This window comes from Embiotoca jacksoni, unplaced genomic scaffold (assembly GCF_022577435.1).
Source record: "Embiotoca jacksoni isolate LCO1_2020_lvr unplaced genomic scaffold, fEmbJac1.0.p SCAF_3, whole genome shotgun sequence".
Classification (NCBI taxonomy): Eukaryota; Metazoa; Chordata; class Actinopteri; family Embiotocidae; genus Embiotoca; species Embiotoca jacksoni.
In genome coordinates this window covers 894-28,343 of record NW_027185381.1, presented here as the reverse complement: position 1 = coordinate 28,343, position 27,450 = coordinate 894, and the positions used below count along the sequence as shown (strand labels likewise).

The 27,450-nt window shown below is 45.1% G+C and overlaps 1 protein-coding gene across 1 annotated transcript; it reads left to right on the top strand.

Annotated features, from left to right (window-relative positions):
* Positions 1 to 1,008: 1,008 nt before the first annotated feature.
* On the top strand, positions 1,009 to 26,921 carry LOC138206158 (F-actin-capping protein subunit alpha-2). The gene is made up of 10 exons (XM_069162683.1): positions 1,009 to 1,197; positions 17,136 to 17,199; positions 17,875 to 17,926; positions 18,151 to 18,214; positions 19,287 to 19,493; positions 20,060 to 20,139; positions 24,642 to 24,729; positions 25,830 to 25,901; positions 26,105 to 26,167; positions 26,696 to 26,921. The coding sequence occupies exons 1-10, from the start codon at positions 1,024 to 1,026 to the stop codon at positions 26,834 to 26,836; spliced, it is 1,005 nt and encodes a 334-aa protein (XP_069018784.1). The 5' UTR covers positions 1,009 to 1,023; the 3' UTR covers positions 26,837 to 26,921.
* The last annotated feature ends 529 nt before the right edge of the window (positions 26,922 to 27,450 follow it).

Genomic DNA, 27,450 nt, shown 5'->3' with positions numbered 1-27,450 from the left:
GAGTGGCTGCATCTGCTGGGACTGGTGAGGGGCGTGGCCACGGGAGGTGAGTGGCGTGGCCACAGACAAAGACAGGGGACACAGGAGGAGAGGTGATCGGGGGCAAAACGGAGGACAAAACTGAACTCCTGACAGGATTACTGTCATGATTTCACTGCTGCTGCCCTTTAATAGAGAAATAATAAAGCCACAGCAGGAGTATCACATGAGGAGAGGGGAGGAGAGGAGAGGAGAGGAGAGGATATATAAATTGTATACAAGTATATAGTATATAAATTGCATGTTATCTTTTTTGCTTGCGGTCTGAGAAGGAAGTCAGAGTCAGCTCCAGAAAACAGTCCTCGTTCGCCCTCCAGTGGTGAACAGTGGTAAACACACTGTGACAGCGTCACTAACGATCACTGGGCTTCCCCAGACTAATGATGATGAACGAGACAGACTCTGAAAACCTTCCAGCTTCTTTTGGCATCTTCACACCAAGAGAAGCATGTGTTTCAGTTCATGTGTTCTGCTTCAGTTCCTCGACCTGTGTGCTGTCCTAAACAATAAACGCAAATACCAAACAATGTTATTTAAAACAAATATTTACTTTTATTTGTATATTTATGTATTGCTTTTACCAAGGTGCCTTTGATTAAGCCTGTAATACTCTCTATTAAAGTTATATTAAAATAAAAGCTAAAAATGTGAAAGAAACTGAAATTTTTCTTGTTTTATATTCAAAACCTTTATAAAAAATAAAACATTAAGATCAAATAGTTTATTTAATTATTGATCTCTGTGATGAGAGGAACATGTTGATTTACAGCAGGAGAAGAAAAGACCAGAGAACAGAACACAAATGATAAGAAAACAAAAACAAATATAAACATATACAATTTCTTTTTTATATAAACAGTATAATAATCAAACACTGGTGTTCTGGAAATATACACATCTGCAAATCAACAGTGCATTTTTAAAACACTTTGAATAAATAATGATTGAATGATGTAACTCTTGCTGTGGCCTGGAACCGACCCGATGAGCCCGACCCGAACCGACCCGATGAGCCCCGACCCGAACCGACCCGATGAGCCCCGACCCGAACCGAGCCGGGAATCCACCCATGTGATGACGTCACGGGGCTCTGACAAGCTGGTGGTGCCGGAAGAAAAGATGGCGGATCATGAGGAGCAGCTATCCGACGAGGAGAAGGTAAGATGCCGATTTAAATAGAGCTTAAACCGCGGCGGGAAGCGTTAGAACTCCAATTTAGTTGCATCGGATCCGTCCTCCCGGTGCGGCCCGGTGCGGCCCGGTGGAGAGGACCGAGGAGAACCGGGCCTCGGCTCGCTGCTGCTGCTCATTATTTTTAGCTCAACTTCCGCTCATTTGTGAATGTAACGGAGCTCCTTGTACGGTCCTGACTCAAGATAGGAGCCGTGGACATTTTACAACCCCCCCCCCCCCCCCCCCCACCGGGGACTCGTGTCCCCCTCTGGTGTTTCCGGTTGCTGTTATTGAAGTTTTATACACTTAAGATCGCTAGCTTGGTGAGTTAGTTTAGCATAGCCGTAGCCTGCTAGCATCACTTCCTAATGTTCGGCCGTTTCTCCGCTTGTTGTTTTATAAGTCGCCGTTTGACAGCAGCCATGTGCTCTATATCTAAAGAGCTCTATCTACATCTAAAGAGCTCTATATCTAAAGAGCTCTAACTACATCTAAAGAGCTCTATATTTAGAGAGCTCTATATCTAAAGAGCTCTACATCTAAAGAGCTTGACATCTGAAGAGCTCTATATCTAAAGAGCTCTACATCTAAAGAGCTCTGCATCTAAAGAGCTCTATACCTAAAGAACTCTACATCTAAAGAGCTCTATATCTAAAGAACTCTACATCTAAAGAGCTCTATATCTAAAGAGCTCTACATCTAAAGAGCAATATATCTAAAGAGCTCTATATCTAAAGAGCTCGCTGCACCAACAATAGGCAGCCTATGAGCTCCTCTGATCAGGGACATCTCACTAATTTAATCTAATTTAATTCATCTGCTTCCTTCCGGTTCTGAAGTCTACATCTTATGTTAACAGAGAACTGGTATGGAGGGATTCAGCCCATCATGTAGGGAGAGTTTCCTCCTCATGACGTCCCGCTCATCAACATCCTGAAACACACCTGAAACACACCTGAAACACACCTGAAACAAACACCTGAAACAAACACCTGAAACACACCTGAAACACACACCTGAAACACACCTGAAACAAACACCTGAAACACACACCTGAAACACACACCTGAAACACACACCTGAAACAAACACCTGAAACACACACCTGAAACACACACCTGAAACACCTGAAACAAACACCTGAAACAAACACCTGAAACACACCTGAAACAAACACCTGAAACACACCCGACACGCACCTGAAACAAACACCTGAAACAAACACCTGAAACACACACCTGAAACACACACCTGAAACACACCTGAAACACAACTGAAACACACCTGAAACACACCTGAAACAAACACCTGAAACACTCGACACGCACCTGAAACACACCTGAAACACACACCTGAAACACACACCTGAAACACACACCTGAAACAAACACCTGAAACACACACCTGAAACACACCCGACACACACCTGAAACACACCCGACACACACCTGAAACACACTTGAAACACACCCCCGAAACACACCCGACACACACCTGAAAAACACACCCGAAACACACACCCAACACACACCCGAAACACACCCAACACACTCACCTGAAACACACCTGAAACACACCCAACACACTCACCTGAAACACACATCCGACACACGCCTGAAACACACACCGGAAACACACCTGAAACACACCCAACACACTCACCTGAAACACACCTGAAACACACCCAACACACTCACCTGAAACACACATCCGACACACGCCTGAAACACACACCCGAAACACACCTGAAACACACCCGACACACACCTGAAACAAACACCTGAAACACACATCTGAAACACACACCTGAAACACACCTGAAACAAACACCAGAAACAAACACACCTGAAACAAACACCTGAAACACACCTGAAACAAACACCTGAAACACACTTGAAACACACACCTGAAACAAACACTTGAAACACACACCTGAAACAAACACCTGAAACACACCTGAAACACACACCTGAAACACACCCGACACGCACCTGAAACACACCCGACACACACCTGAAACACACTTGAAACACACCCGACACACACCTGAAAAACACACCCGAAACACCCGAAACGCACCTGAAACACACCCGACACACACACCTGAAACACACCTGAAACACACCTGAAACAAACACCTGAAACACACACCTGAAACACACCCGACACGCACCTGAAACACACCCGACACACACCTGAAACACACTTGAAAAACACACCCGACACGCACCTGAAGCACACCCGACACACACCTGAAACACACTTGAAAAACACACCCGACACACACCCGAAACACACCCGACACGCACCTGAAACACACCTGAAACACATCTGAAACACACCTGATACACATCTGAAACACACCCAACACACTCACCTGAAACACACCTGAAACACACCCAACACACCCAACACACTCACCTGAAACACACCCGACACACACCTGAAACACACCCGACACACACCTGAAACACACCCGACAAGCACCTGAAACACACCTGAAACACATCCGACAAGCACCTGAAACACACCTGAAACACACACCCGACTCACACCTGAAACACACCTGAAACAAACACCCGACACACACCTGAAACACACCCGACACACACCTGAAACACACCCGACACGCACCTGAAACACACCTGAAACACACTTGAAACACACCTGAAACACACCTGAAACACACCCGACACACACCTGAAACACACCCAAAACATACACACCTGAAACACACCCGAAACACGCGACACACACACTTGAAACACACCTCAAACACACCCGAAACACACGCGACACACACCCCTGAAACACACCCCTGAAACACTCCAGAAACACACCCCTGAAACACACCCCTGAAACACTCCAGAAACACACCCCTGAAACACTACTGAAACACACTCCAGAAACACACCCCTGAAACACACCCCTGAAACACTCCAGAAACACACTCCTGAAACACACTTGAAACACACCCATGAAACACACCCGACACACACCTGAAACAAACACCTGAAACACACATCTGAAACACACACCTGAAACACACCTGAAACAAACACCAGAAACAAACACACCTGAAACAAACACCTGAAACACACCTGAAACAAACACCTGAAACACACTTGAAACACACACCTGAAACAAACACTTGAAACACACACCTGAAACAAACACCTGAAACACACCTGAAACACACACCTGAAACACACCCGACACGCACCTGAAACACACCCGACACACACCTGCAACACACTTGAAACACACCTGAAAAACACACCCGAAACACACCCGAAACGCACCTGAAACACACCCGACACACACACCTGAAACACACCTGAAACACACCTGAAACAAACACCTGAAACACACACCTGAAACACACCTGAAACACACCCGACACGCACCTGAAACACACCCGACACACACCTGAAACACACTTGAAAAACACACCCGACACGCACCTGAAACACACCCGACACACACCTGAAACACACTTGAAAAACACACCCGACACACACCCGAAACACACCCGACACGCACCTGAAACACTCCAGAAACACACCCCTGAAACACACCCCTGAAACACTCCAGAAACACACCCCTGAAACACACCCCTGAAACACTCCAGAAACACACCCCTGAAACACTCCAGAAACACACCCCTGAAACACTCCAGAAACACACCCCTGAAACACACCCCTGAAACACTCCAGAAACACACTCCTGAAACACACTTGAAACACACCCATGAAACACACCCCTGAAACACACTTGAAACACACCCCTGAAACACTCCAGAAACACACTCCTGAAACACACCCCTGAAACACTCCAGAAACACACCCCTGAAACACTCCTGAAACACACCCCTGAAACACTCCTGAAACACACCCCTGAAACACTCCAGAAACACACCCCTGAAACACACTTGAAACACACCCCTGAAACACACCCCTGAAACACACCCCTGAAACACACTTGAAACACACCCCTGAAACACACCCCTGAAACACTCCAGAAACACACCCCTGAAACACTCCAGAAACACACTCCTGAAACACACTTGAAACACACCCATGAAACACACCCCTGAAACACACTTGAAACACACCCCTGAAACACTCCAGAAACACACCCCTGAAACACTCCAGAAACACACCCCTGAAACACACTTGAAACACACCCCTGAAACACTCCAGAAACACACCCCTGAAACACTCCAGAAACACACCCCTGAAACACACTTGAAACACACCCCTGAAACACTCCAGAAACACACCCCTGAAACACACTTGAAACACCCCTGAAACACTCCAGAAACACACCCCTGAAACACTCCAGAAACACACCCCTGAAACACACTTGAAACACACCCCTGAAACACTCCAGAAACACACCCCTGAAACACTCCAGAAACACACCCCTGAAACACACTTGAAACACACCCCTGAAACACTCCAGAAACACACTCCTGAAACACACTTGAAACACACCCATGAAACACACCCCTGAAACACTCCAGAAACACACCCCTGAAACACTCCAGAAACACACTCCTGAAACACACTTGAAACACACCCATGAAACACACCCCTGAAACACTCCAGAAACACACCCCTGAAACACTCCAGAAACACACTCCTGAAACACACTTGAAACACACCCATGAAACACACCCCTGAAACACACTTGAAACACACCCCTGAAACACTCCAGAAACACACCCCTGAAACACTCCAGAAACACACCCCTGAAACACACTTGAAACACACCCCTGAAACACTCCAGAAACACACCCCTGAAACACTCCAGAAACACACCCCTGAAACACTCCAGAAACACACCCCTGAAACACACTTGAAACACACCCCTGAAACACTCCAGAAACACACCCCTGAAACACACTTGAAACACACCCCTGAAACACACTTGAAACACACCCCTGAAACACTCCAGAAACACACCCCTGAAACACACTTGAAACACACCCCTGAAACACTCCAGAAACACACCCCTGAAACACTCCAGAAACACACTCCTGAAACACACCCATGAAACACACCCCTGAAACACACTTGAAACACACCCCTGAAACACTCCAGAAACACACCCCTGAAACACTCCAGAAACACACCCCTGAAACACACTTGAAACACACCCCTGAAACACTCCAGAAACACACCCCTGAAACACTCCAGAAACACACCCCTGAAACACTCCAGAAACACACCCCTGAAACACACTTGAAACACACCCCTGAAACACTCCAGAAACACACCCCTGAAACACACTTGAAACACACCCCTGAAACACACTTGAAACACACCCCTGAAACACTCCAGAAACACACCCCTGAAACACACTTGAAACACACCCCTGAAACACTCCAGAAACACACCCCTGAAACACACTTGAAACACACCCCTGAAACACTCCAGAAACACACCCCTGAAACACACTTGAAACACACCCCTGAAACACTCCAGAAACACACCCCTGAAACACACTTGAAACACACCCCTGAAACACACTTGAAACACACCCCTGAAACACTCCAGAAACACACCCCTGAAACACACTTGAAACACACCCCTGAAACACTCCAGAAACACACCCCTGAAACACACTTGAAACACACCCCTGAAACACTCCAGAAACACACCCCTGAAACACTCCAGAAACACACTCCTGAAACACACTTGAAACACACCCCTGAAACACACTTGAAACACACCCCTGAAACACTCCAGAAACACACCCCTGAAACACTCCAGAAACACACCCCTGAAACACACTTGAAACACACCCCTGAAACACACTTGAAACACACCCCTGAAACACTCCAGAAACACACCCCTGAAACACACTTGAAACACACCCCTGAAACACTCCAGAAACACACCCCTGAAACACACTTGAAACACACCCCTGAAACACTCCAGAAACACACCCCTGAAACACACTTGAAACACACCCCTGAAACACACTTGAAACACACCCCTGAAACACTCCAGAAACACACCCCTGAAACACACTTGAAACACACCCCTGAAACACTCCAGAAACACACCCCTGAAACACACTTGAAACACACCCCTGAAACACTCCAGAAACACACCCCTGAAACACTCCAGAAACACACTCCTGAAACACACTTGAAACACACCCCTGAAACACACTTGAAACACACCCCTGAAACACTCCAGAAACACACCCCTGAAACACTCCAGAAACACACCCCTGAAACACACTTGAAACACACCCCTGAAACACTCCAGAAACACACCCCTGAAACACTCCAGAAACACACCCCTGAAACACTCCAGAAACACACCCCTGAAACACACTTGAAACACACCCCTGAAACACTCCAGAAACACACCCCTGAAACACTCCAGAAACACACCCCTGAAACACACTTGAAACACACCCCTGAAACACTCCAGAAACACACCCCTGAAACACACTTGAAACACACCCCTGAAACACTCCAGAAACACACCCCTGAAACACACTTGAAACACACCCCTGAAACACTCCAGAAACACACCCCTGAAACACACTTGAAACACACCCCTGAAACACTCCAGAAACACACCCCTGAAACACTCGTAGACCACCCGAGTGCTCAAACTGAAGGGGTCTCTGCTGTTCCACGAATCTTTCTCACACTTTATTTAATGTCCTGCTGAACTGCTCATTTACTGTCAGTTATCATTTATTAGATTTAGCTTCGTGTGATGCTTTTTGGTCGGCAAATATTACAATCTGAGCTGTTGTGAGAGGCACATCACAGCGGGAACAGCTGTTCACTGTTTATTATTGGTTCTTTGACAACTGATTTATTGTTCCATACTCTTATTGTGAAGGGTCTACATGGAGGAGTGTCTGCATGTGTACCTGTTACCCTGTGTTGTGAGTTTGCAGTTAAAATTCCTCCCAGGCTCATTAATACCACAGTGAGCGTTTATGAGCGTTCTTAATAAACGTTCCTGAGGTCTGTAGGTTCTGTAACGGACGGGAGGCTTCGTTATCCCCCGCTGTGGTCCACATCAGTCCCAGTCAGAAGTTCTTCAGAGTTGTGCAGCTCATCGAGCCACCGGTGTGACTGCGTCATGCTCTTCAACACTCAGGCATCCACTGTGACTCAGCGTTTCCTCCCAGGGCTCTGCTGTCCAGCTGACTGGCCTCTAGGAGGTTTAGTGATGTACCGGCACTTCTCAGGTTGGTGCTTATTGGGATGAAGCTGTGGTCGAATGGTTCACAACGTTGGATGATGGTGTTCACTGGTGTCTGTTCACCTCTTCACCACGTTGGTTTCCTCTTCCACAGTTTGACCAGTTAGGTTTGTTCAGAGCGAATATCATGAAGGTAGATTCCCTGACGCAGCACTATTCAGTGTTCAGGTGTTCATTTCCCTCTCTGGATGTGAGTCGGACCGAGCAGCGTACCTCCTCCCTCCACTGCATGTGTGCTGTTCAAAGCGTCTCTCCTTTGCTGGAGCTAAAATCAGAGAATCAACCTGCTGCAGACTGGTTGGTGTCAGAGAGAAATGAGCACAAAGAGAGGAAATGCTCTTTTTCATCTGCCTGACACCGTGACAGTGGGTAACTGTCTAAAAACATCTACTGAAATGTGAATAGCTCTGTCACTGTCTAGTCATGATTTGTAGAATAAAAGTAAATGCTGATGGAGAACATGCTCACCACACCAGAACCTCTCAGCACTCCTCTGGTCCTCCTCTGGTCCTCCTCTGGTCCTCCTCTGGTCCTCCTCTGGTCCTCCTCTGGTCGTCCTCTGGTCCTCCTCTGGTCCTCCTCTGGTCGTCCTCTGGTCCTCCTCTGGTCGTCCTCTGGTCGTCCTCTGGTCCTCCTCTACACACTGAATGATGAATCTGCAGACGGGCTTTTGTGGGAATCCCGACATGCTATGATCTGACATTACTGTGACGACTGTTGAATCTTTTATCTCTCACCCATTTTATTTTGTGCCAAATATAGTAACCAGTTTGGACTTGGTCTCTGGGAAATACTCATTGGACGTGTCCTGTTGTCGCTCACTGTGCGATTCCAGTAAAAGACTTTCTGATTGGGAATTACTGAAGTGGCTCTGACATTAGTAAATGATGAAACAGTCTTCTCTCTGAGTCATGTGGGTACCGATCCACCAGCTTCCTGATTACAGCAGAGAAACCACTCGCTGTTACAGGAGACTGTCATTACACAACCTGTTAGCTGTCTGGGCAGGTAGCAGAACCACAAACTCAGTATGTTTACTCCTCTGTCTGTTAACTTTGTTTGTTACCCCAGAAAAGACCAGAAGTTATGATCTGCTAATTGATTCATGGAGGAGACAAACGTCCAGTGGACAGGTAGCAGCTGCTCACCTGGGCTCCTGTCACTCATGTCCTTTCAGTTGTCTAGAAGGGAGGATAAATTGTTTGCTAGTCTTTTTTGAAGTTGAAATAAGAGAGAATAAAATCCCTGAGCTCTGCGCTAGCTAGTTTATTATCATGCATGACAAAGAAAAGCATCACATCCGTGTTTGAGACACTGGGACCAGTTGAATACTTTCTGGAGGAATATCTAAAACCATCAGTTCAGTATCCAGTAGTTGTAATTGTAAGTCATTGTGGTGTCAGTGGTTTGAGTTTCACCGTTTAGTTTGACCTCTAATATGTTAGAAAGAAAATCCAGTGAGAAAATTAATGTTGGAGGTTTTTTATTTTAAAGTTCGCTCTGCTTTTACAACTATGTTAATACCTGGAATACTGTACCCAATGATTTAACACGTCACATAACGTGCACGCCTCGGTTGGTGAGCACAGACAAATGAGGACGTTCCTCCTCAGCCAATCACATTCAAGAATGAGACCCAGCGCTCCTTTCAGCCCTGAGTGCTCCACAGCTCAAACCTGTATCTGACCCACCAGTTGTAGAGTGGTCAGTCTGTTACCATTTATTATCTATTTGTATTATTTTCAAAGTAATTGTAACAATAACGAGGCGCACAAATGCACTCATAGGTCTGAATTAAATGGTTGACTAAATAATGGAGTCACTGTCACCATTCATTTCTCACCTGTTGATCAGCAGCACTGAGAGGATTAATCAGCCTCTAGTGTCTGTGTGACTTATTATGTAACTGATGTGACACACAGACAAACAGAAATAAACAACAATAGAGGTTTTTTTTGTTGACAGTGATGCTGCAATAGATCATAAAGCAGTTTCACTGTAAAAGCAGCACTTGGCAGTCACGCCTGACTAACAAGGCTGCAGGAGAAGTTAGCATGTTTATTGGCCATAATAGATAAATCTACTTCTACTGGAGGCATCAATGCAAACAATACAAGTAGTCACTGTACAGAAAGGCATTACTGATAAATCATCCACTAAATCCCATGTAAAGACGAGAGCCTCTCTCGATGTTTAAGCTTTGTATCTGTACTAAGATTAGGAGGGCAGGAAAATCGGTCGACAAAAAAAAAAAATCAACATTTGGATACATGATGCCTATCATGCAGAGCGATTTATATAATACATTAACTGACACGCAGAGATAAATGCAGGGAGATTAAAAAAAAACATGTTACAGCAGAGATCCAGCTGCTGAATTATCACATTTCATTAAGGTTTTTTTTTTTTCTCCAATTTCATAGTTTCAAACCCTTATTGCACTCCGGATAACAGAGGTCATAAAGAAGCCTCCGATAAAGTGTAATCCTTTTTAACAATACAATCTGAATCAATATAATGGTGGAATGAAGCCATCCTTCATTTAACTGGAGAGCAGGTTGAGCTCAGCCTGTCAACACCCGTCTTCAACCATAGAATAGTTGCATAATCTCCAGGTGTTTCCAGGTGTTTGTATGTCTTTGTAGGTGTCTCCAGATGTTTGTAGGTGTTTGTATGTCTTTGTAGGTGTCTCCAGGTGTTTGTAGGTGTTTTAGGTGTTTGTAGGTGTCTCCAGGTGTTTGTATGTGTTTGTATGTGTCTCCAGGTGTTTGTAGGTGTTTCCAGGTGTTTGTTTGTGTTTGTAGGTGTCTCCAGGTGTTTGTTTGTGTTTGTAGGTGTCTCCAGGTGTTTGTAGGTGTTTTAGGTGTTTGTAGGTGTCTCCAGGTGTTTGTATGTGTTTGTATGTGTCTCCAGGTGTTTGTAGGTGTTTCCAGGTGTTTGTTTGTGTTTGTAGGTGTCTCCAGGTGTTTGTTTGTGTTTGTAGGTGTCTCCAGGTGTTTGTAGGTGTCTCCAGGTGTTTGTAGGTGTCTGTAGGTGTCTCCAGGTGTTTGTAGGTGTGTCCAGGTGTTTGTAGGTGTCTCCAGGTGTTTGTATGTATTTGTAGGTGTCTCCAGGTGTTTGTATGTGTTTGTAGGTATTTGTAGGTGTCTCCAGGTGTTTGTATGTGTTTGTAGGTGTTTGTAGGTGTCTCCAGGTGATTGTAGGTGTCTCCAGGTGTTTGTATGTGTTTGTAGATGTCTCCAGGTGTCTCCAGGTGTTTGTATGTGTTTGTAGGTGTCTCCAGGTGTTTGTAGGTGTTTGTAGGTGTCTCCAGGTGTTTGTAGGTGTATCCAGGTGTCTCCAGGTGTTTGTATGTGTTTGTAGGTGTCTCCAGGTGTTTGTAGGTGTCTGTAGGTGTCTCCAGGTGTTTGTAGGTGTCTGTAGGTGTCTCCAGGTGTTTGTATGTGTTTGTAGGTGTCTGTAGGTGTCTCCAGGTGTTTGTATGTGTTTGTAGGTGTCTCCAGGTGTTTGTATGTGTTTGTAGGTGTCTCCAGGTTTTGTACGTGTCTCCAGGTGTTTGTATGTGTTTGTATGTATTTGTAGGTGTCTCCAGGTTTTTGTACGTGTCTCCAGGTGTTGGTAGGTGTCTCCAGGTGTTTGTATGTATTTGTAGGTGTCTCCAGGTGTTTGTATGTGTTTGTAGGTATTTGTAGGTGTCTCCAGGTGTTTGTATGTGTTTGTAGGTGTTTGTAGGTGTCTCCAGGTGTTTGTATGTGTTTGTATGTGTTTGTAGGTATTTGTAGGTGTCTCCAGGTGTTTGTATGTGTTTGTAGGTGTCTCCAGGTGTTTCCAGGTGTTTGTATGTGTTTGTAGGTGTCTCCAGGTGTCTCCAGGTGTTTGTATGTGTTTGTAGGTGTCTCCAGGTGTTTGTAGGTGTCTCCAGGTGTTTGTACGTGTCTCCAGGTGTTTGTATGTGTTTGTATGTATTTGTAGGTGTCTCCAGGTTTTTGTACGTGTCTCCAGGTGTTGGTAGGTGTCTCCAGGTGTTTGTATGTATTTGTAGGTGTCTCCAGGTGTTTGTATGTGTTTGTAGGTATTTGTAGGTGTCTCCAGGTGTTTGTAGGTGTCTCCAGGTGTTTGTAGGTGTCTCCAGGTGTTTGTAGGTGTCTCCAGGTGTTTGTATGTATTTGTAGGTATTTGTAGGTGTCTCCAGGTGTTTGTATGTGTTTGTAGGTGTTTGTAGGTGTCTCCAGGTGTTTGTAGGTGTCTCCAGGTGTTTGTACGTGTCTCCAGGTGTTTGTATGTGTTTGTATGTATTTGTAGGTGTCTCCAGGTTTTTGTACGTGTCTCCAGGTGTTGGTAGGTGTCTCCAGGTGTTTGTATGTATTTGTAGGTGTCTCCAGGTGTTTGTATGTGTTTGTAGGTATTTGTAGGTGTCTCCAGGTGTTTGTAGGTGTCTCCAGGTGTTTGTAGGTGTCTCCAGGTGTTTGTATGTATTTGTAGGTGTGTCCAGGTGTTTGTATGTGTTCGTAGGTATTTGTAGGTGTCTCCAGGTGTTTGTATGTGTTTGTAGGTGTTTGTAGGTGTCTCCAGGTGTTTGTAGGTGTCTCCAGGTGTTTGTATGTGTTTGTAGGTGTTTGTAGGTGTCTCCAGGTGTTTGTATGTGTTTGTATGTGTTTGTAGGTATTTGTAGGTGTCTCCAGGTGTTTGTATGTGTTTGTAGGTATTTGTAGGTGTCTCCAGGTGTTTGTATGTGTTTGTAGGTGTCTCCAGGTGTCTCCAGGTGTTTGTATGTGTTTGTAGGTGTCTCCAGGTGTTTGTAGGTGTCTCCAGGTGTTTGTAGGTGTATCCAGGTGTCTCCAGGTGTTTGTATGTGTTTGTAGGTGTCTCCAGGTGTTTGTAGGTGTCTCCAGGTGTTTGTAGGTGTCTCCAGGTGTTTGTAGGTGTATCCAGGTGTCTCCAGGTGTATCCAGGTGTTTGTAGGTGTTTGTAGGTGTCTCCAGGTGTTTGTAGGTGTATCCAGGTGTCTCCAGGTGTTTGTAGGTGTCTCCAGGTGTTTGTAGGTGTATCCAGGTGTCTCCAGGTGTTTGTAGGTGTCTCCAGGTGTTTGTAGGTGTATCCAGGTGTCTCCAGGTGTTTGTAGGTGTCTCCAGGTGTTTGTAGGTGTTTGTAGGTGTCTCCAGGTGTTTGTAGGTGTATCCAGGTGTCTCCAGGTGTTTGTATGTGTTTGTAGGTGTCTCCAGGTGTTTGTAGGTGTCTGTAGGTGTCTCCAGGTGTTTGTAGGTGTCTGTAGGTGTCTCCAGGTGTTTGTAGGTGTCTGTAGGTGTCTCCAGGTGTTTGTATGTGTTTGTAGGTGTCTGTAGGTGTCTCCAGGTGTTTGTATGTGTTTGTAGGTGTCTCCAGGTGTTTGTATGTGTTTGTAGGTATTTGTAGGTGTCTCCAGGTGTTTGTATGTGTTTGTAGGTGTCTCCAGGTTTTGTACGTGTCTCCAGGTGTTTGTATGTGTTTGTATGTATTTGTACGTGTCTCCAGGTGTTGGTAGGTGTCTCCAGGTGTTTGTATGTATTTGTAGGTGTCTCCAGGTGTTTGTATGTGTTTGTAGGTATTTGTAGGTGTCTCCAGGTGTTTGTATGTGTTTGTAGGTGTTTGTAGGTGTCTCCAGGTGTTTGTATGTGTTTGTATGTGTTTGTAGGTATTTGTAGGTGTCTCCAGGTGTTTGTATGTGTTTGTAGGTGTCTCCAGGTGTTTCCAGGTGTTTGTATGTGTTTGTAGGTGTCTCCAGGTGTCTCCAGGTGTTTGTATGTGTTTGTAGGTGTCTCCAGGTGTTTGTAGGTGTCTCCAGGTGTTTGTACGTGTCTCCAGGTGTTTGTATGTGTTTGTATGTATTTGTAGGTGTCTCCAGGTTTTTGTACGTGTCTCCAGGTGTTGGTAGGTGTCTCCAGGTGTTTGTATGTATTTGTAGGTGTCTCCAGGTGTTTGTATGTGTTTGTAGGTATTTGTAGGTGTCTCCAGGTGTTTGTAGGTGTCTCCAGGTGTTTGTAGGTGTCTCCAGGTGTTTGTAGGTGTCTCCAGGTGTTTGTATGTATTTGTAGGTATTTGTAGGTGTCTCCAGGTGTTTGTATGTGTTTGTAGGTGTTTGTAGGTGTCTCCAGGTGTTTGTAGGTGTCTCCAGGTGTTTGTACGTGTCTCCAGGTGTTTGTATGTGTTTGTATGTATTTGTAGGTGTCTCCAGGTTTTTGTACGTGTCTCCAGGTGTTGGTAGGTGTCTCCAGGTGTTTGTATGTATTTGTAGGTGTCTCCAGGTGTTTGTATGTGTTTGTAGGTATTTGTAGGTGTCTCCAGGTGTTTGTAGGTGTCTCCAGGTGTTTGTAGGTGTCTCCAGGTGTTTGTATGTATTTGTAGGTGTGTCCAGGTGTTTGTATGTGTTCGTAGGTATTTGTAGGTGTCTCCAGGTGTTTGTATGTGTTTGTAGGTGTTTGTAGGTGTCTCCAGGTGTTTGTAGGTGTCTCCAGGTGTTTGTATGTGTTTGTAGGTGTTTGTAGGTGTCTCCAGGTGTTTGTATGTGTTTGTATGTGTTTGTAGGTATTTGTAGGTGTCTCCAGGTGTTTGTATGTGTTTGTAGGTATTTGTAGGTGTCTCCAGGTGTTTGTATGTGTTTGTAGGTGTCTCCAGGTGTTTCCAGGTGTTTGTATGTGTTTGTAGGTGTCTCCAGGTGTCTCCAGGTGTTTGTATGTGTTTGTAGGTGTCTCCAGGTGTTTGTAGGGTGTCTCCAGGTGTTTGTAGGTGTATCCAGGTGTCTCCAGGTGTTTGTATGTGTTTGTAGGTGTCTCCAGGTGTTTGTAGGTGTCTCCAGGTGTTTGTAGGTGTCTCCAGGTGTTTGTAGGTGTATCCAGGTGTCTCCAGGTGTATCCAGGTGTTTGTAGGTGTTTGTAGGTGTCTCCAGGTGTTTGTAGGTGTATCCAGGTGTCTCCAGGTGTTTGTAGGTGTCTCCAGGTGTTTGTAGGTGTATCCAGGTGTCTCCAGGTGTTTGTAGGTGTCTCCAGGTGTTTGTAGGTGTCTTCAGGTGTTTCCAGGTGTTTGTAGCAGAGCAACAGATGTGGAGACCAGGAGAGAACAATGCTTTCTGTCTGATTGATGTTTGAACAGAAAGCTCCCTGCTTTTCTTCCAGGTTTATATGAATGAATATGAATTGTGTGTTTTCAGGTCTGACTGCAGACATCAGTGGCTTCAGACCAACATGACTGCAGGTTGTAATGTGATATTAAATGTTTTGCATCACTAGCGGTAAAAGGAGACAACTGTAACCTGCAGGGCGTCAGGAGAAGTCAGTGCGGTGTTGGCTGAAGGTGATGAGCAGTCGGGTTCCTGGACGTGTTTCATTTAGTGACATGATTCATTCAGTGTTACTCTCAACCACATCGCTGCTTATCAGTTTTAACAAGGCATCTTATGATATTTTAGAATTCTGACTATTTAAAGGACTTTAAAATATTTGGTCAGGATTATAAAGTAGCAGAGAAGAAGAAGTGGGGAGACCTAGCTGAGTATTATGGTCTGTATCGTGAGTGAGTCCAGCTGGGCCTTCACTACATGCTGTTACCTGCTCCATTTCCTCTGTACTACGAAATGAAAATAAACCAGTGTCTGAGCTTTATAACTATAATTATAACTGAAGCGTTTCACAGGAGAATAATGTGATTCCTGTTCACGGTGTTGGATCACCGACAGATACATTCATTAAAGTACTCCACACCTCTGGGAGGAACTCAAACTGATGGCTACCTGGAAGGAAGGAATCAGTGTGACAGCTCCGAATGGTCTTGATGAAGGTTGTCCATGAGGATCAGTGATGCAGGAAGTGAAGGCAGCGTAACATCAACCTGACTGAAAGCAGCACAGCTGACAACGTTATTACTCTGTAACACCATTTATTAACTGATGGTGAGGAAGCAGCATTAATCTGGAACATCACGTACGTCAGGTCTGATTTCTTCGTTTCTTCGTCTCAGGTTGAACTCCTCCTCCTCCTGATTAGGGGTTAACATCTCTGTCTATCCTGGAGCTCCCTAAACATGCGCACGCACGCGCGCGCACGCACGCACACACACACACACACACACACACACACACACACACACACTCACTCACTCACTCACTCACTCACTCACTCACTCACACTCACTCACTCACTCACTCACTCACACACACACACACACACACACACACACACACACACACACACTCACTCACTCACTCACTCACTCACTCACTCACTCACTCACTCACACACACACACACACACACACACACACACACACTCACTCACTCACTCACTCACTCACACACACACACACACACACACACACACACACACACACACACACACACACACACACACTCACACACCCTCCATGGATAATGATTCTGATTTCCATTGATCATTCTCATGTTATTTTGTTCTCAACACATTCCACGATGTGATGAATAAAGATTTGAACTGGAACATTTCATTCATTAGATGTAGGATGTGTTGTTTAAGTGTTCCCTTTATTTTTTGAGCAGTGTATGTAACCTCCTCCTGATGTGACAGAGCTTCAGGCTTCAGGTTGTTGATACAACGTTATGTGAATTTCTACTGGTTGTGTATCTGACCAGTGAGTCCCAGTCCTGACCGTTTCCTGTTTCCTGTTTCCTGTTTCCAGGTGCGCATAGCAGCTAACTTTGTGATCCACGCCCCCCCAGGAGAGTTCAACGAGGTGTTCAACGGTCAGTTCAGCATTCTGATAGCATCACACTCTCTCCCTCTCCTCCTCCTCGCCTCTCCTCCTTCTCAGTTCTCCTCCTTCACCCTCTCCTCTCCTTGTCCCCTCCCCTCTCCTCTTCTCCTCATCTCCTCTTCCTCCCGTCCTCTCCCCTCCCTTCCTCCTCCCCTCCCATCCTCTTCTCTTCTCCTCTCCTCCTCCTCTCTTCTCCTCCTCTTCCCCTCTTCACATCCCCTCCTCTCCCTCCCCTCCTCTTCCTCCCCTCCTCCTCTCCCTCTGCTCCTCCCTTCCTCCTCTCCTCTCCTCCTCTTCCCCCCTCCTCTTCCTCTTTCTCTTCCCCTCTTCTGCTCCTTGCCTCCTCTCCTCTCCTCTCCTCTCCTCCCCCTCCTCCTCCTCTTTCCCTCCTTACCTCCCTTCCTCTCCTCTTCCTCCCCTCGTTTCCTCTTCTCCCTCTCCTCCTCTCCTCTCCTATCCTCCTGCTCCTTTCATCTCCTCTCTCATCCCCTCCTTCTCTCCTCCTCCTCCTTTCCCTCTCCTCTCCTCCTCCTCTCCTCTCCTCTCCTCTCCTCTCCTCTCCTCTCCTCTCCTCTCCTCTCCTCTCTCATCCTCATCCTGCTCCTCCTCATCCCCTCCCCTCCTCCTACCCTCCTCTCTAATGTCCTCCTTGTTTCCTCCCCAGATGTGCGGTTGCTCCTGAACAATGATAATCTTCTGAGGGAAGGTGCAGCTCAGTAAGTCTGTTTGTAATATTTATTAGAAGGACAGCTGTTTACTATTTAAAATGTAAAGTTAGTCTTTAGTTTCCTCTTGGCTCCTCCCTCTCCTCCCTCGTGGCTCCTCCCACATCCGATGCACCACCAGAACTGACCCCGTACAGTAAACCAGCTGGCTCGAGGTCGTTGTGTTGAACCAGAGTTTAAATGAAATGATGTTCACGTGATGTTTCTCTCTGCAGTGCTTTTGCACAGTATAACCTGGACCAGTTCACCCCCGTGAAGGTGGAGGGCTACGAAGACCAGGTGAGCTCCTCCTCATCCTCTGCTCCTCCGGTGATGGTGGTAGGATGGAGAAGTGGGGGTGGTGACATCATGGGGTTGATGACATCATGACTTTTTGATTATTTTTGTCATTAATACTTGTTACAACTTCGATCAAGTCTTCAGCCATGATTGTACCAAGGTCATCGTGTAATGACGTCATCGTGTCATGATTTCATCGTGTAATGATGTCATCATGTCCTGTGTTCATGTATCACAGCTGAAACCCAGCAGGAGGTCTTTGGTTCATCACGTCCTTTTTATTTTTCTCTCTTTCTCCTCCTGGTTACATCTATTCTACTCCTGACACTGCTTCTGGTTTTCACTCATTTCTTTGTCTCCCTCCATCTCCCTCCCTCCTTCCTTCTTTCCTTGTCTCCTTCCTCCTTCCCTCCCTCCCTCCTCCCTCCTTCCTTCCTCCCTCCCTCCCTCCTTCCTTTCTTCCTTGTCTCCCTTCTTCCTCCTTCCCTCCCTCCTTCCTCCCTGCCTCCCTTCCTCCTTCCTTTCTTTCTTATCTCCCTCCTTACTCTCTCCCTCCTTTCTCCCTCCCTCCCTCCTTCCTCTCTCCCTCCCTCCTTCCTTTCTTTCTTGTCTCCCTCCCTCCTTTCTTCCTTGTCTCCTCCCTCCCTCCCTTCCTTTCTTCCTTGTCTCCCTCCTCCCTCCCTCTCTCCCTCTCTCCCTCCCTCCTTTGTCTCCCTCCCTCCTTCCTCCCTCCCCCTCCCTCTCTCACTCCTTTCTTCCTTGTCTTCCTTGTCTTCCTCCCTCCCTGCCTCCCTCCTCCCTTCTGCTTCCTCCCTTCTCCTCCCTCCCTCCCTCTTCCCTTCCTCCCTCCTTTCTTCCTTGTCTCCCTCCCTCCTCCCTTCTGCTTCCTCCCTTCTCCTCCCTCCTCCCTCCCTCCCTCCTTTCTTCCTTGTCTCCCTCCCCCCTCCCTGCCTCCCTCCTCCCTTCTCCCTCCCTCCCTCCTTCTTCCCTCCCTCCTTTCTTCCTTGTCTCCCTCCTTCCTCCGTCCCTGCCTCCCTTCCTTTCTTCCTTGTCTCCCTCTTCCCTCCCTCAGGTCTTAATCACAGAGCACGGTGACCTCGGGAACGGCCGAGTTTTGGACCCCAAGAACAAGATCTCCTTCAAGTTCGACCACCTGAGGAAGGAGGCGAGTGACCCGCGGGCCCAGGAGGTGGACGCCTCCCTGGAGGTCTGGAGGAGCGCCGTGGACTCGGCCGTCAGGGCCTACGTGAAGGAGCACTATCCCAGTGGAGTGTGCACCGTACGTCAGAGAAGCTCTTCACTCGGTCAGGGTTTCCAGTTGCTGGTTTATATGAACATGTCCTCTCTGGATCTCTGGAGTCAGACCGGTCAGAGCTCACGTTTAAAATAAACAAAAATCATTTGCAGTTTGTGCATTTTTCTTTTGCATGTTAGTAAAACGGAGGTTTGTGTAAAATGCACTTTAGATTAAATCAGCTGAGGTGCTGATTTTGATGAAGTGGTGAACTTCATGAAGTTCCAACTGCTGCATGTCGCTGCTGCAGACTGTCTGTAGACGACCTCGTCATACCTGTCATGTGACTCGCCCTCCAGCATACCTGTCACACATCGAGCAAACACAAGCACATTATCATATGAACCCCCCCTGAGGCCGCCCAGTGTTATAAAGGGACGCTGTGTGTGGTCCAGCCTCCCAGCAGCAGGTCACCAGGACACAAACCACCGTCTCCTCCTGCTGATGCTCATGTACACCAGCAAAGTAGAATATAGAAAAGAATCCATAAACTGAGAGAAATAATAACTGCTCACATGAAATCCAGAATTTATTTTTCCTTCTTTCTTCAGATTTACGGGAAAACCATCGACGGACATCAAACCATCATCGTGTGCATCGAGTGCCATCAGTTCCAACCAAAAAACTTTTGGTATGTTGGGGACACTTTGAATTTAATGGGATTCATTCCAGTTTGAGGTTTGTTTCATCGTCCATATCATTTCTAACACATTAAACATTACGGAGAACAACACTGTTATTCCAGATGAGCCTCCAGTAAAGATCACTGTGGCTCCACACTTTGATACACTTTGAGACACTGACTGAATTGATTGATACTCGTTTTTTTTAAATGCCTCATCATTCAGTTTAAAATTTCAAAACTAGTCTACATTAAGTTTTCATTTTTAAAACAGGAGTGAATGTTGTTAAGTCCAGTTTCCCGTACGTAGACTCTCCCTGAACGCACCAGCTGGATGAATCACAGGAACTCTTACATTGTTTGACTCCTTCTGTGTGGGTTGTCCTGTGCACAGCTGGCTCACTATCTTATTGGTCTTATGTTATTACCGTTATTACTATGTTATTTGAGGCGTTCAGGAACATCTCTAAACTGTTGCTTCAACTGCATGAGGCATTTAAGGGGCATCTATAAATTCTAGCCACAGAAAATAACTTTGGTTCCACTTTTCCACTAGTCCCCTCTAAACTGCATGAAAACTAAAGATTGTACCAAACTATATGAATCATTTTATTATTTAAAAAAAAAATGTTTTAATGAGATTATTGTTAAAAGCAGTATCTTTCAATAATTAGTATTGAAGTCAAGGTCTCAGTACCAGCTTCAAAGATCTTAAAACAACACACTGCTCTCAGCTTGATTCAGTCATTTTTATTTAGAAGTAAATTTAATAGTTTCTAAACTAAAGTTCATGTTAAACAGTGAATAAACATAAGAAGGTTGAAATGAACTGAACTGTAACTGGTACTTTAGTGTAACTGGTACTTTACTGTAACTGGTACTTTAGTGTAACTGGTACTTTAGTGTAATTGGTAATTTACTGTAAATTGTACTTTACTGTAACTGGTACTTTAGTGTAACTAGTGTAACTGGTAATTTACTGTAACTGGTACTTTTCTGGAACTGGTACTTTACTGTAACTGGTACTTTAGTGTAACTGGTACTTTACTGTAACTTTACTGTAACTGGTACTTTAGTGTAACTGGTACTTTACTGGAACTGGTACTTTACTGGAACTGGTACTTTACTGGAACTGATACTTTAGTGTAACTGGTACTTTACTGGAACTGGTACTTTACTGGAAATGGTACTTTACTGGAACTGGTACTTTACTGGAACTGATACTTTAGTGTAACTGGTACTTTACTGGAACTGGTACTTTACTGGAAATGGTACTTTAGTGCTGAGCTGGTTCTGATCAGGTTAATCTAATTGGTTGAGAAGTGCTCCAATCCTCTTTACTGACGGCTTGAACGGGGATTATGGGATGTTGGGTGTAATGATCCTATAACTACTGACCACCACCTTCAGCTGCTGCTGTTCTGCATAATGAACCTGCAGAACCTGGTGAATGATGAGGACATTAAAATAGAATCTGGTGAATGATGAGGACATTAAAATAGAATCTGGTGAATGATGAGGACATTAAAACAGAATTCTATTCTTGATTTCACAGGAAGCCAGTGAAGAGAAGCTAAAACTGGAGAAATATGATCTCTCTTGATAAATCCCATCAGTACTCTTGCTGCAGCATTTTGGATCAGCTGCAGGTTTTTAATGAGTAATTTGGACATCCTAACAACAAGGAATTACAATAATCTAGTCTAGAAGTAACAAACACATGAATGAGTTTTTCTGCATCATGCTGAGGAAGGATTTTCCTGATTTTATTAATATTACGTAGATGAAAGAAGGCAGTTCTGGAGATTTGCTTTATATGGTGTCTAAAGGACAAATCCTCATCAAAGATGACTCCAAGGTTCCTCTCAGTTTTGCTGGAGGTCATCTAGAGTAACTAAGTGATTACAGAAAGAGTTTCTGAGGTGTTTAGGACCAAACTTCTATTTTGTCTAAATTTAGAAGCAGGAAGTTTTTGGTCATCCAGGCCTTTATGTCTTTTAGACAGGCTTCAAGTTTTACTAACTGATTAGTTTCATCTGGTTTTATAGAAAGATATAGCTGAGTGTCATCTGCATAACAATGGAAGTTGAGACAGTGCTTCCTGATGACATCTCCTAATGGAAGCATGTACAAAGTAAAATGTATTGGGCCTAACACTGAGCCTTGTGGAACTCCATAACTAACTCTTGTTTGTCTGGAAGACTCATTGTTGACATGGATAAACTGGGATCTATCTGATAAGTAGGATTTGAACCAGTCTAATGCAGTTCCTTTAATCCTCGTAACATCTTCTAATCTCTGTAATAAGATCGTATAATCAATCGTATTAAAAACAGCACTGAGGTCCAGAAGAACAAGTACAGAGAGATCTGATATTTAATAGTCCTCTTTTAATTCAGATTTTTTTTTTTTGATCCATTCATTTGGTGGGATACATTTTTATAAAATTTGTATTGATACTTCATATAATATATTATTTATTCAGGTTTACTTTCATTTGTGACTTGTGGATGAAACATGACCTTTAATTATCATATCAGGTTCAAATCCAGCTTCATATCCAGGTTCATATTCAGCTTCATATCCAGGTTCATATCCAGGTTCATATCCAGCTTCATATCCAGCTTCATATTCAGCTTCATATCCAGCTTCATATTCAGCTTCATATCCAGCTTCATATCTAGCTTCATATCCAGGTTAATATCTAGCTTTATATCCAGCTTCATATTCAGCTTCATATCCGGGTTCATATTCAGCTTCATATCCAGGTTCATATCCAGCTTCATATCCAGCTTCATATCCAGCTTCATATTCAGCTTCATATCCAGCTTCATATCCAGGTTCATATTCAGCTTCATATCCAGCTTCATATTCAGCTTCATATCCGGGTTCATATCCAGCTTCATATTCAGGTTCATATTCAGCTTCATATCCAGCTTCATATCCAGGTTCATATTCAGCTTCATATCCAGCTTCATATTCAGCTTCATATCCGGGTTCATATCCAGCTTCATATTCAGGTTCATATTCAGCTTCATATCCAGCTTCATATCCAGCTTCATATTCAGCTTCATATTCAGGTTCATATTCAGCTTCATATCCAGCTTCATATCCAGCTTCATATTCAGCTTCATATTCAGGTTCATATTCAGCTTCATATCCAGGTTCATATTCAGCTTCATATCCAGCTTCATATTCAGCTTCATATCCGGGTTCATATCCAGCTTCATATTCAGCTTCATATTCAGCTTCATATCCAGGTTCATATTCAGCTTCATATCCAGCTTCATATTCAGCTTCATATCCGGGTTCATATCCAGCTTCATATTCAGGTTCATATTCAGCTTCATATCCAGCTTCATATCCAGGTTCATATTCAGCTTCATATCCAGCTTCATATTCAGCTTCATATCCGGGTTCATATCCAGCTTCATATTCAGGTTCATATTCAGCTTCATATCCAGCTTCATATCCAGCTTCATATTCAGCTTCATATTCAGGTTCATATCCAGCTTCATATCCAGCTTCATATTCAGCTTCATATTCAGGTTCATATTCAGCTTCATATCCAGGTTCATATTCAGCTTCATATCCAGCTTCATATTCAGCTTCATATCCGGGTTCATATCCAGCTTCATATTCAGGTTCATATTCAGCTTCATATCCAGCTTCATATCCAGGTTCATATTCAGCTTCATATCCAGCTTCATATTCAGCTTCATATTCAGGTTCATATCCAGCTTCATATCCAGCTTCATATTCAGCTTCATATCCAGCTTCATATCCAGGTTCATATCCAGGTTCATATTCAGCTTCATATCCAGCTTCATATTCAGCTTCATATCCAGCTTCATATCCAGCTTCATATCCAGCTTCATATTCAGGTTCATATCCGGGTTCATATCCAGCTTCATATTCAGGTTCATATTCAGCTTCATATCCAGCTTCATATCCAGGTTCATATTCAGCTTCATATCCAGCTTCATATTCAGCTTCATATCCGGGTTCATATCCAGCTTCATATTCAGGTTCATATCCAGCTTCATATCCAGCTTCATATCCAGCTTCATATTCAGGTTCATATTCAGCTTCATATCCAGCTTCATATCCAGCTTCATATTCAGCTTCATATTCAGGTTCATATCCAGGTTCATATCCAGCTTCATATTCAGCTTCATATCCAGCTTCATATTCAGCTTCATATCCAGCTTCATATTCAGCTTCATATCCAGCTTCATATTCAGGTTCATATTCAGCTTCATATCCAGCTTCATATCCAGCTTCATATTCAGGTTCATATCCAGCTTCATATCCAGCTTCATATTCAGGTTCATATTCAGCTTCATATCCAGCTTCATATCCAGCTTCATATTCAGGTTCATATCCAGCTTCATATCCAGCTTCATATCCAGGATTCCAACGTTAAAAACCATCTTTTAGAACATGCTTCAGTTTCCTGCTTCATGGATGTAAAGATTTCTGACTTGTTCCTGTTTCCTCTGTCTCCACAGGAACGGACGTTGGAGGTCAGAGTGGAAGTTCACTGTGTCCCCGTCCTCCACCTCCTCCACCCAGGTGGCCGGGATCATGAAAATACAGGTGCTTCCTTCAAATCCGTCACACTGAGGAGGCGTTGTGGTGCGGCGTGGCGAATTGAGGCGTGGCGCGGCGTGGTGTTGAGGCGTGGTGTTGTGGCGTGTCGTGGTGGCGTGGCATGGGGTGTTGTGGCGTGGTGATATGGCACAGCGTGGCGGTGTGGCGTGTTGAGGTGTGGTTACGTGGTGTGGCATGGCGGCGTGGCGTGTTGAGCCGTGGTGCAGTTGCATGTTGAGTCGTGCCGTGGCGTGTTGAGGTGCGGTGGCGTGGCGTGTTGAGTGTGGCATGGCATGGCGGTGTGGCGTGTTGAGCCATGGTGCCGTGGGGTGTTGTGGCGTGGCGTGGCATGTTGAGTCGTGGCGGCGTGGTGACATGGCGTGGCGGTGTGGCGTGGTGTGTTGAGTCGTGGCGGCGTGGTGACATGGCGTGGCGGTGTGCCGTGTGGAGGCGTGGTGGTGTGGCGTGGTGACATGGCGTGGTGACATGGCGTGGCGGTGTGGCGTGGTGACATGGCGTGGCGGTGTGGCGTGGTGACATGGCGTGGCGGTGTGGTGTGGTGACATGGCGTGGCGGTGTGGTGACATGGCGTGGTGACATGGCGTGGCGGTGTGGCGTGGTGACATGGCGTGGCGGTGTGGTGACATGGCGTGGCGGTGTGGTGACATGGCGTGGCGGTGTGCCGTGTGGAGGCGTGGTGGTGTGGCGTGGTGACATGGCGTGGCGGTGTGGTGACATGGCGTGGTGACATGGCGTGGCGGTGTGGCGTGGTGACATGGCGTGGCGGTGTGGTGACATGGCGTGGTGACATGGCGTGGCGGTGTGGTGACATGGCGTGGCGGTGTGCCGTGTGGAGGCGTGGTGGTGTGGCGTGGTGACATGGCGTGGCGGTGTGGGGTGTGATGTGATTTTTGACGTGGACTGATTACTTTCTGGTTAATATCTGTATTCAGTAACTCGTCTCTTCATCTGTTTTTTTCCGTCTGTATTTCTGTTTGAAGATCTCTTCATCTTCATCACATCTTATTTTTCTCCAACTTCTGTCATTTAGAGCCTCAGAGTTTCTTTCAGACATCAGTTCCAGTGATCTTCTGTCTTCTCTTTAGGTTCATTACTACGAGGACGGGAACGTCCAGCTCGTGAGCCACAAAGAGGTTCAGGAGATCATGTCGGTTTCTGTGAGTACAACATCAAGTGTTTCTCTGCCATAAACTACAGGAGTCATTTCAGAAACTGAGCACATGATTATGTTTTATATGTTGGAGGTGGTTGTTCCTCTGCAGTTATTATTCTTCCTGTGCATGTTTATTCTTTATTATTCTCAGTGTTCACATTCTGTAATTTTATTGTTCCTCCTTCTCTAAAAATGAAAATCTTTCAGAATGAGGCTTCAACTGCGAAGGAGTTTGTTAAGATCATGGAGGCTGCAGAGAACGACTACCAGGTAGGAGTTCAGGAGGGAAATGAGCTGGAAACACCTGAAGAGAAGAAAACATCTGTTTACTGTCAGGATCTAACTGATTTATTGACTGATGACATCATATATTCAGGTGACATCATGACGAGCTTGTGTTGCTCTGGTTAGGATTTAATGATGAAACTCTTCACTCTCACAAACCTCCACGTCATAATGAAATATATGATATCTAGATAAAAGAGAAATCTGCACAACCAAGCTGGTAGAAAACACCGTCATATAAACAGATATTATGGACGGATGTTATTTACTGTGATATTATATAGTGTGATAATAATTCTTCATTGTGACTATTAAATTATTAAATTCAGTAAAAATTGTAGAAAATATGGAAAAGTTCATGTTTCTGTCCCTTGAACTTTTTCAGACTTGTGAATGATGTGACTTCATCCAAATGAATGTTTACTATGTTGTCATGTTTGAAGAAATTTCCCCTCGGGATTAATAAAGTGTATAAAATCAAAAAATCAAAATCAAATGTTTGCTTCCTGTCAGACGGCCATCAACGAGAACTACCAGACCATGTCGGACACGACCTTCAAAGCCTTACGCCGCCAGCTTCCTGTGACGCGCACCAAGATAGACTGGAACAAGATCCTGAGCTACAAGATCGGCAAGGAGATGCAGAATGCTTAAACCGCTGGACCCCCCCCCCCCCATCTCCCTCCCCTCCCTCCTCCTCCAACAACGTTGCATGACTGGATAGTTGTTTTGTCTTTGTGTTGTTTTGTCTTTGTACAAAAATTAGACAAGCAAACAGGACAAAGAAAGGTTTGGTCTCACATTGGATGACTGCTGTTGTGTTCTATGATCACAAAGATTATTGTATTTGGGAAAATATAAGTTGATGAATCATTGGAAGACAGGAAAGAGGAGCGGACACCTGTATGCAAAAACACCCTGATTGCATTTGTATCGGTGAGATCACGCCTTTAGTTTGACCTGATGAAAAACAGTTTGAACTTCACGGTTAATGTCCCGTACGGTCAGATTACAAAAGTAAAAAAAGAAGTGTTGATTGACTGGTATTTTGGGCACCGTCACCGCCGTCCCTCCGCCTGGTGCTCCCTTACTGTCGGCCTGGATGCTGCCGGCTCAACGGCCTTCCTCACATCCTCTGAACTCTGCAGGAGTTCAGAGACCTCATAACAAGCTTCATTAACAAGTCATCCGTCGCTACGTCATGTGCATAATGTCCAATTTACAATAAAATCAAAAGCATCACTCTCTCCTCCAGTGCTTATTTTTAT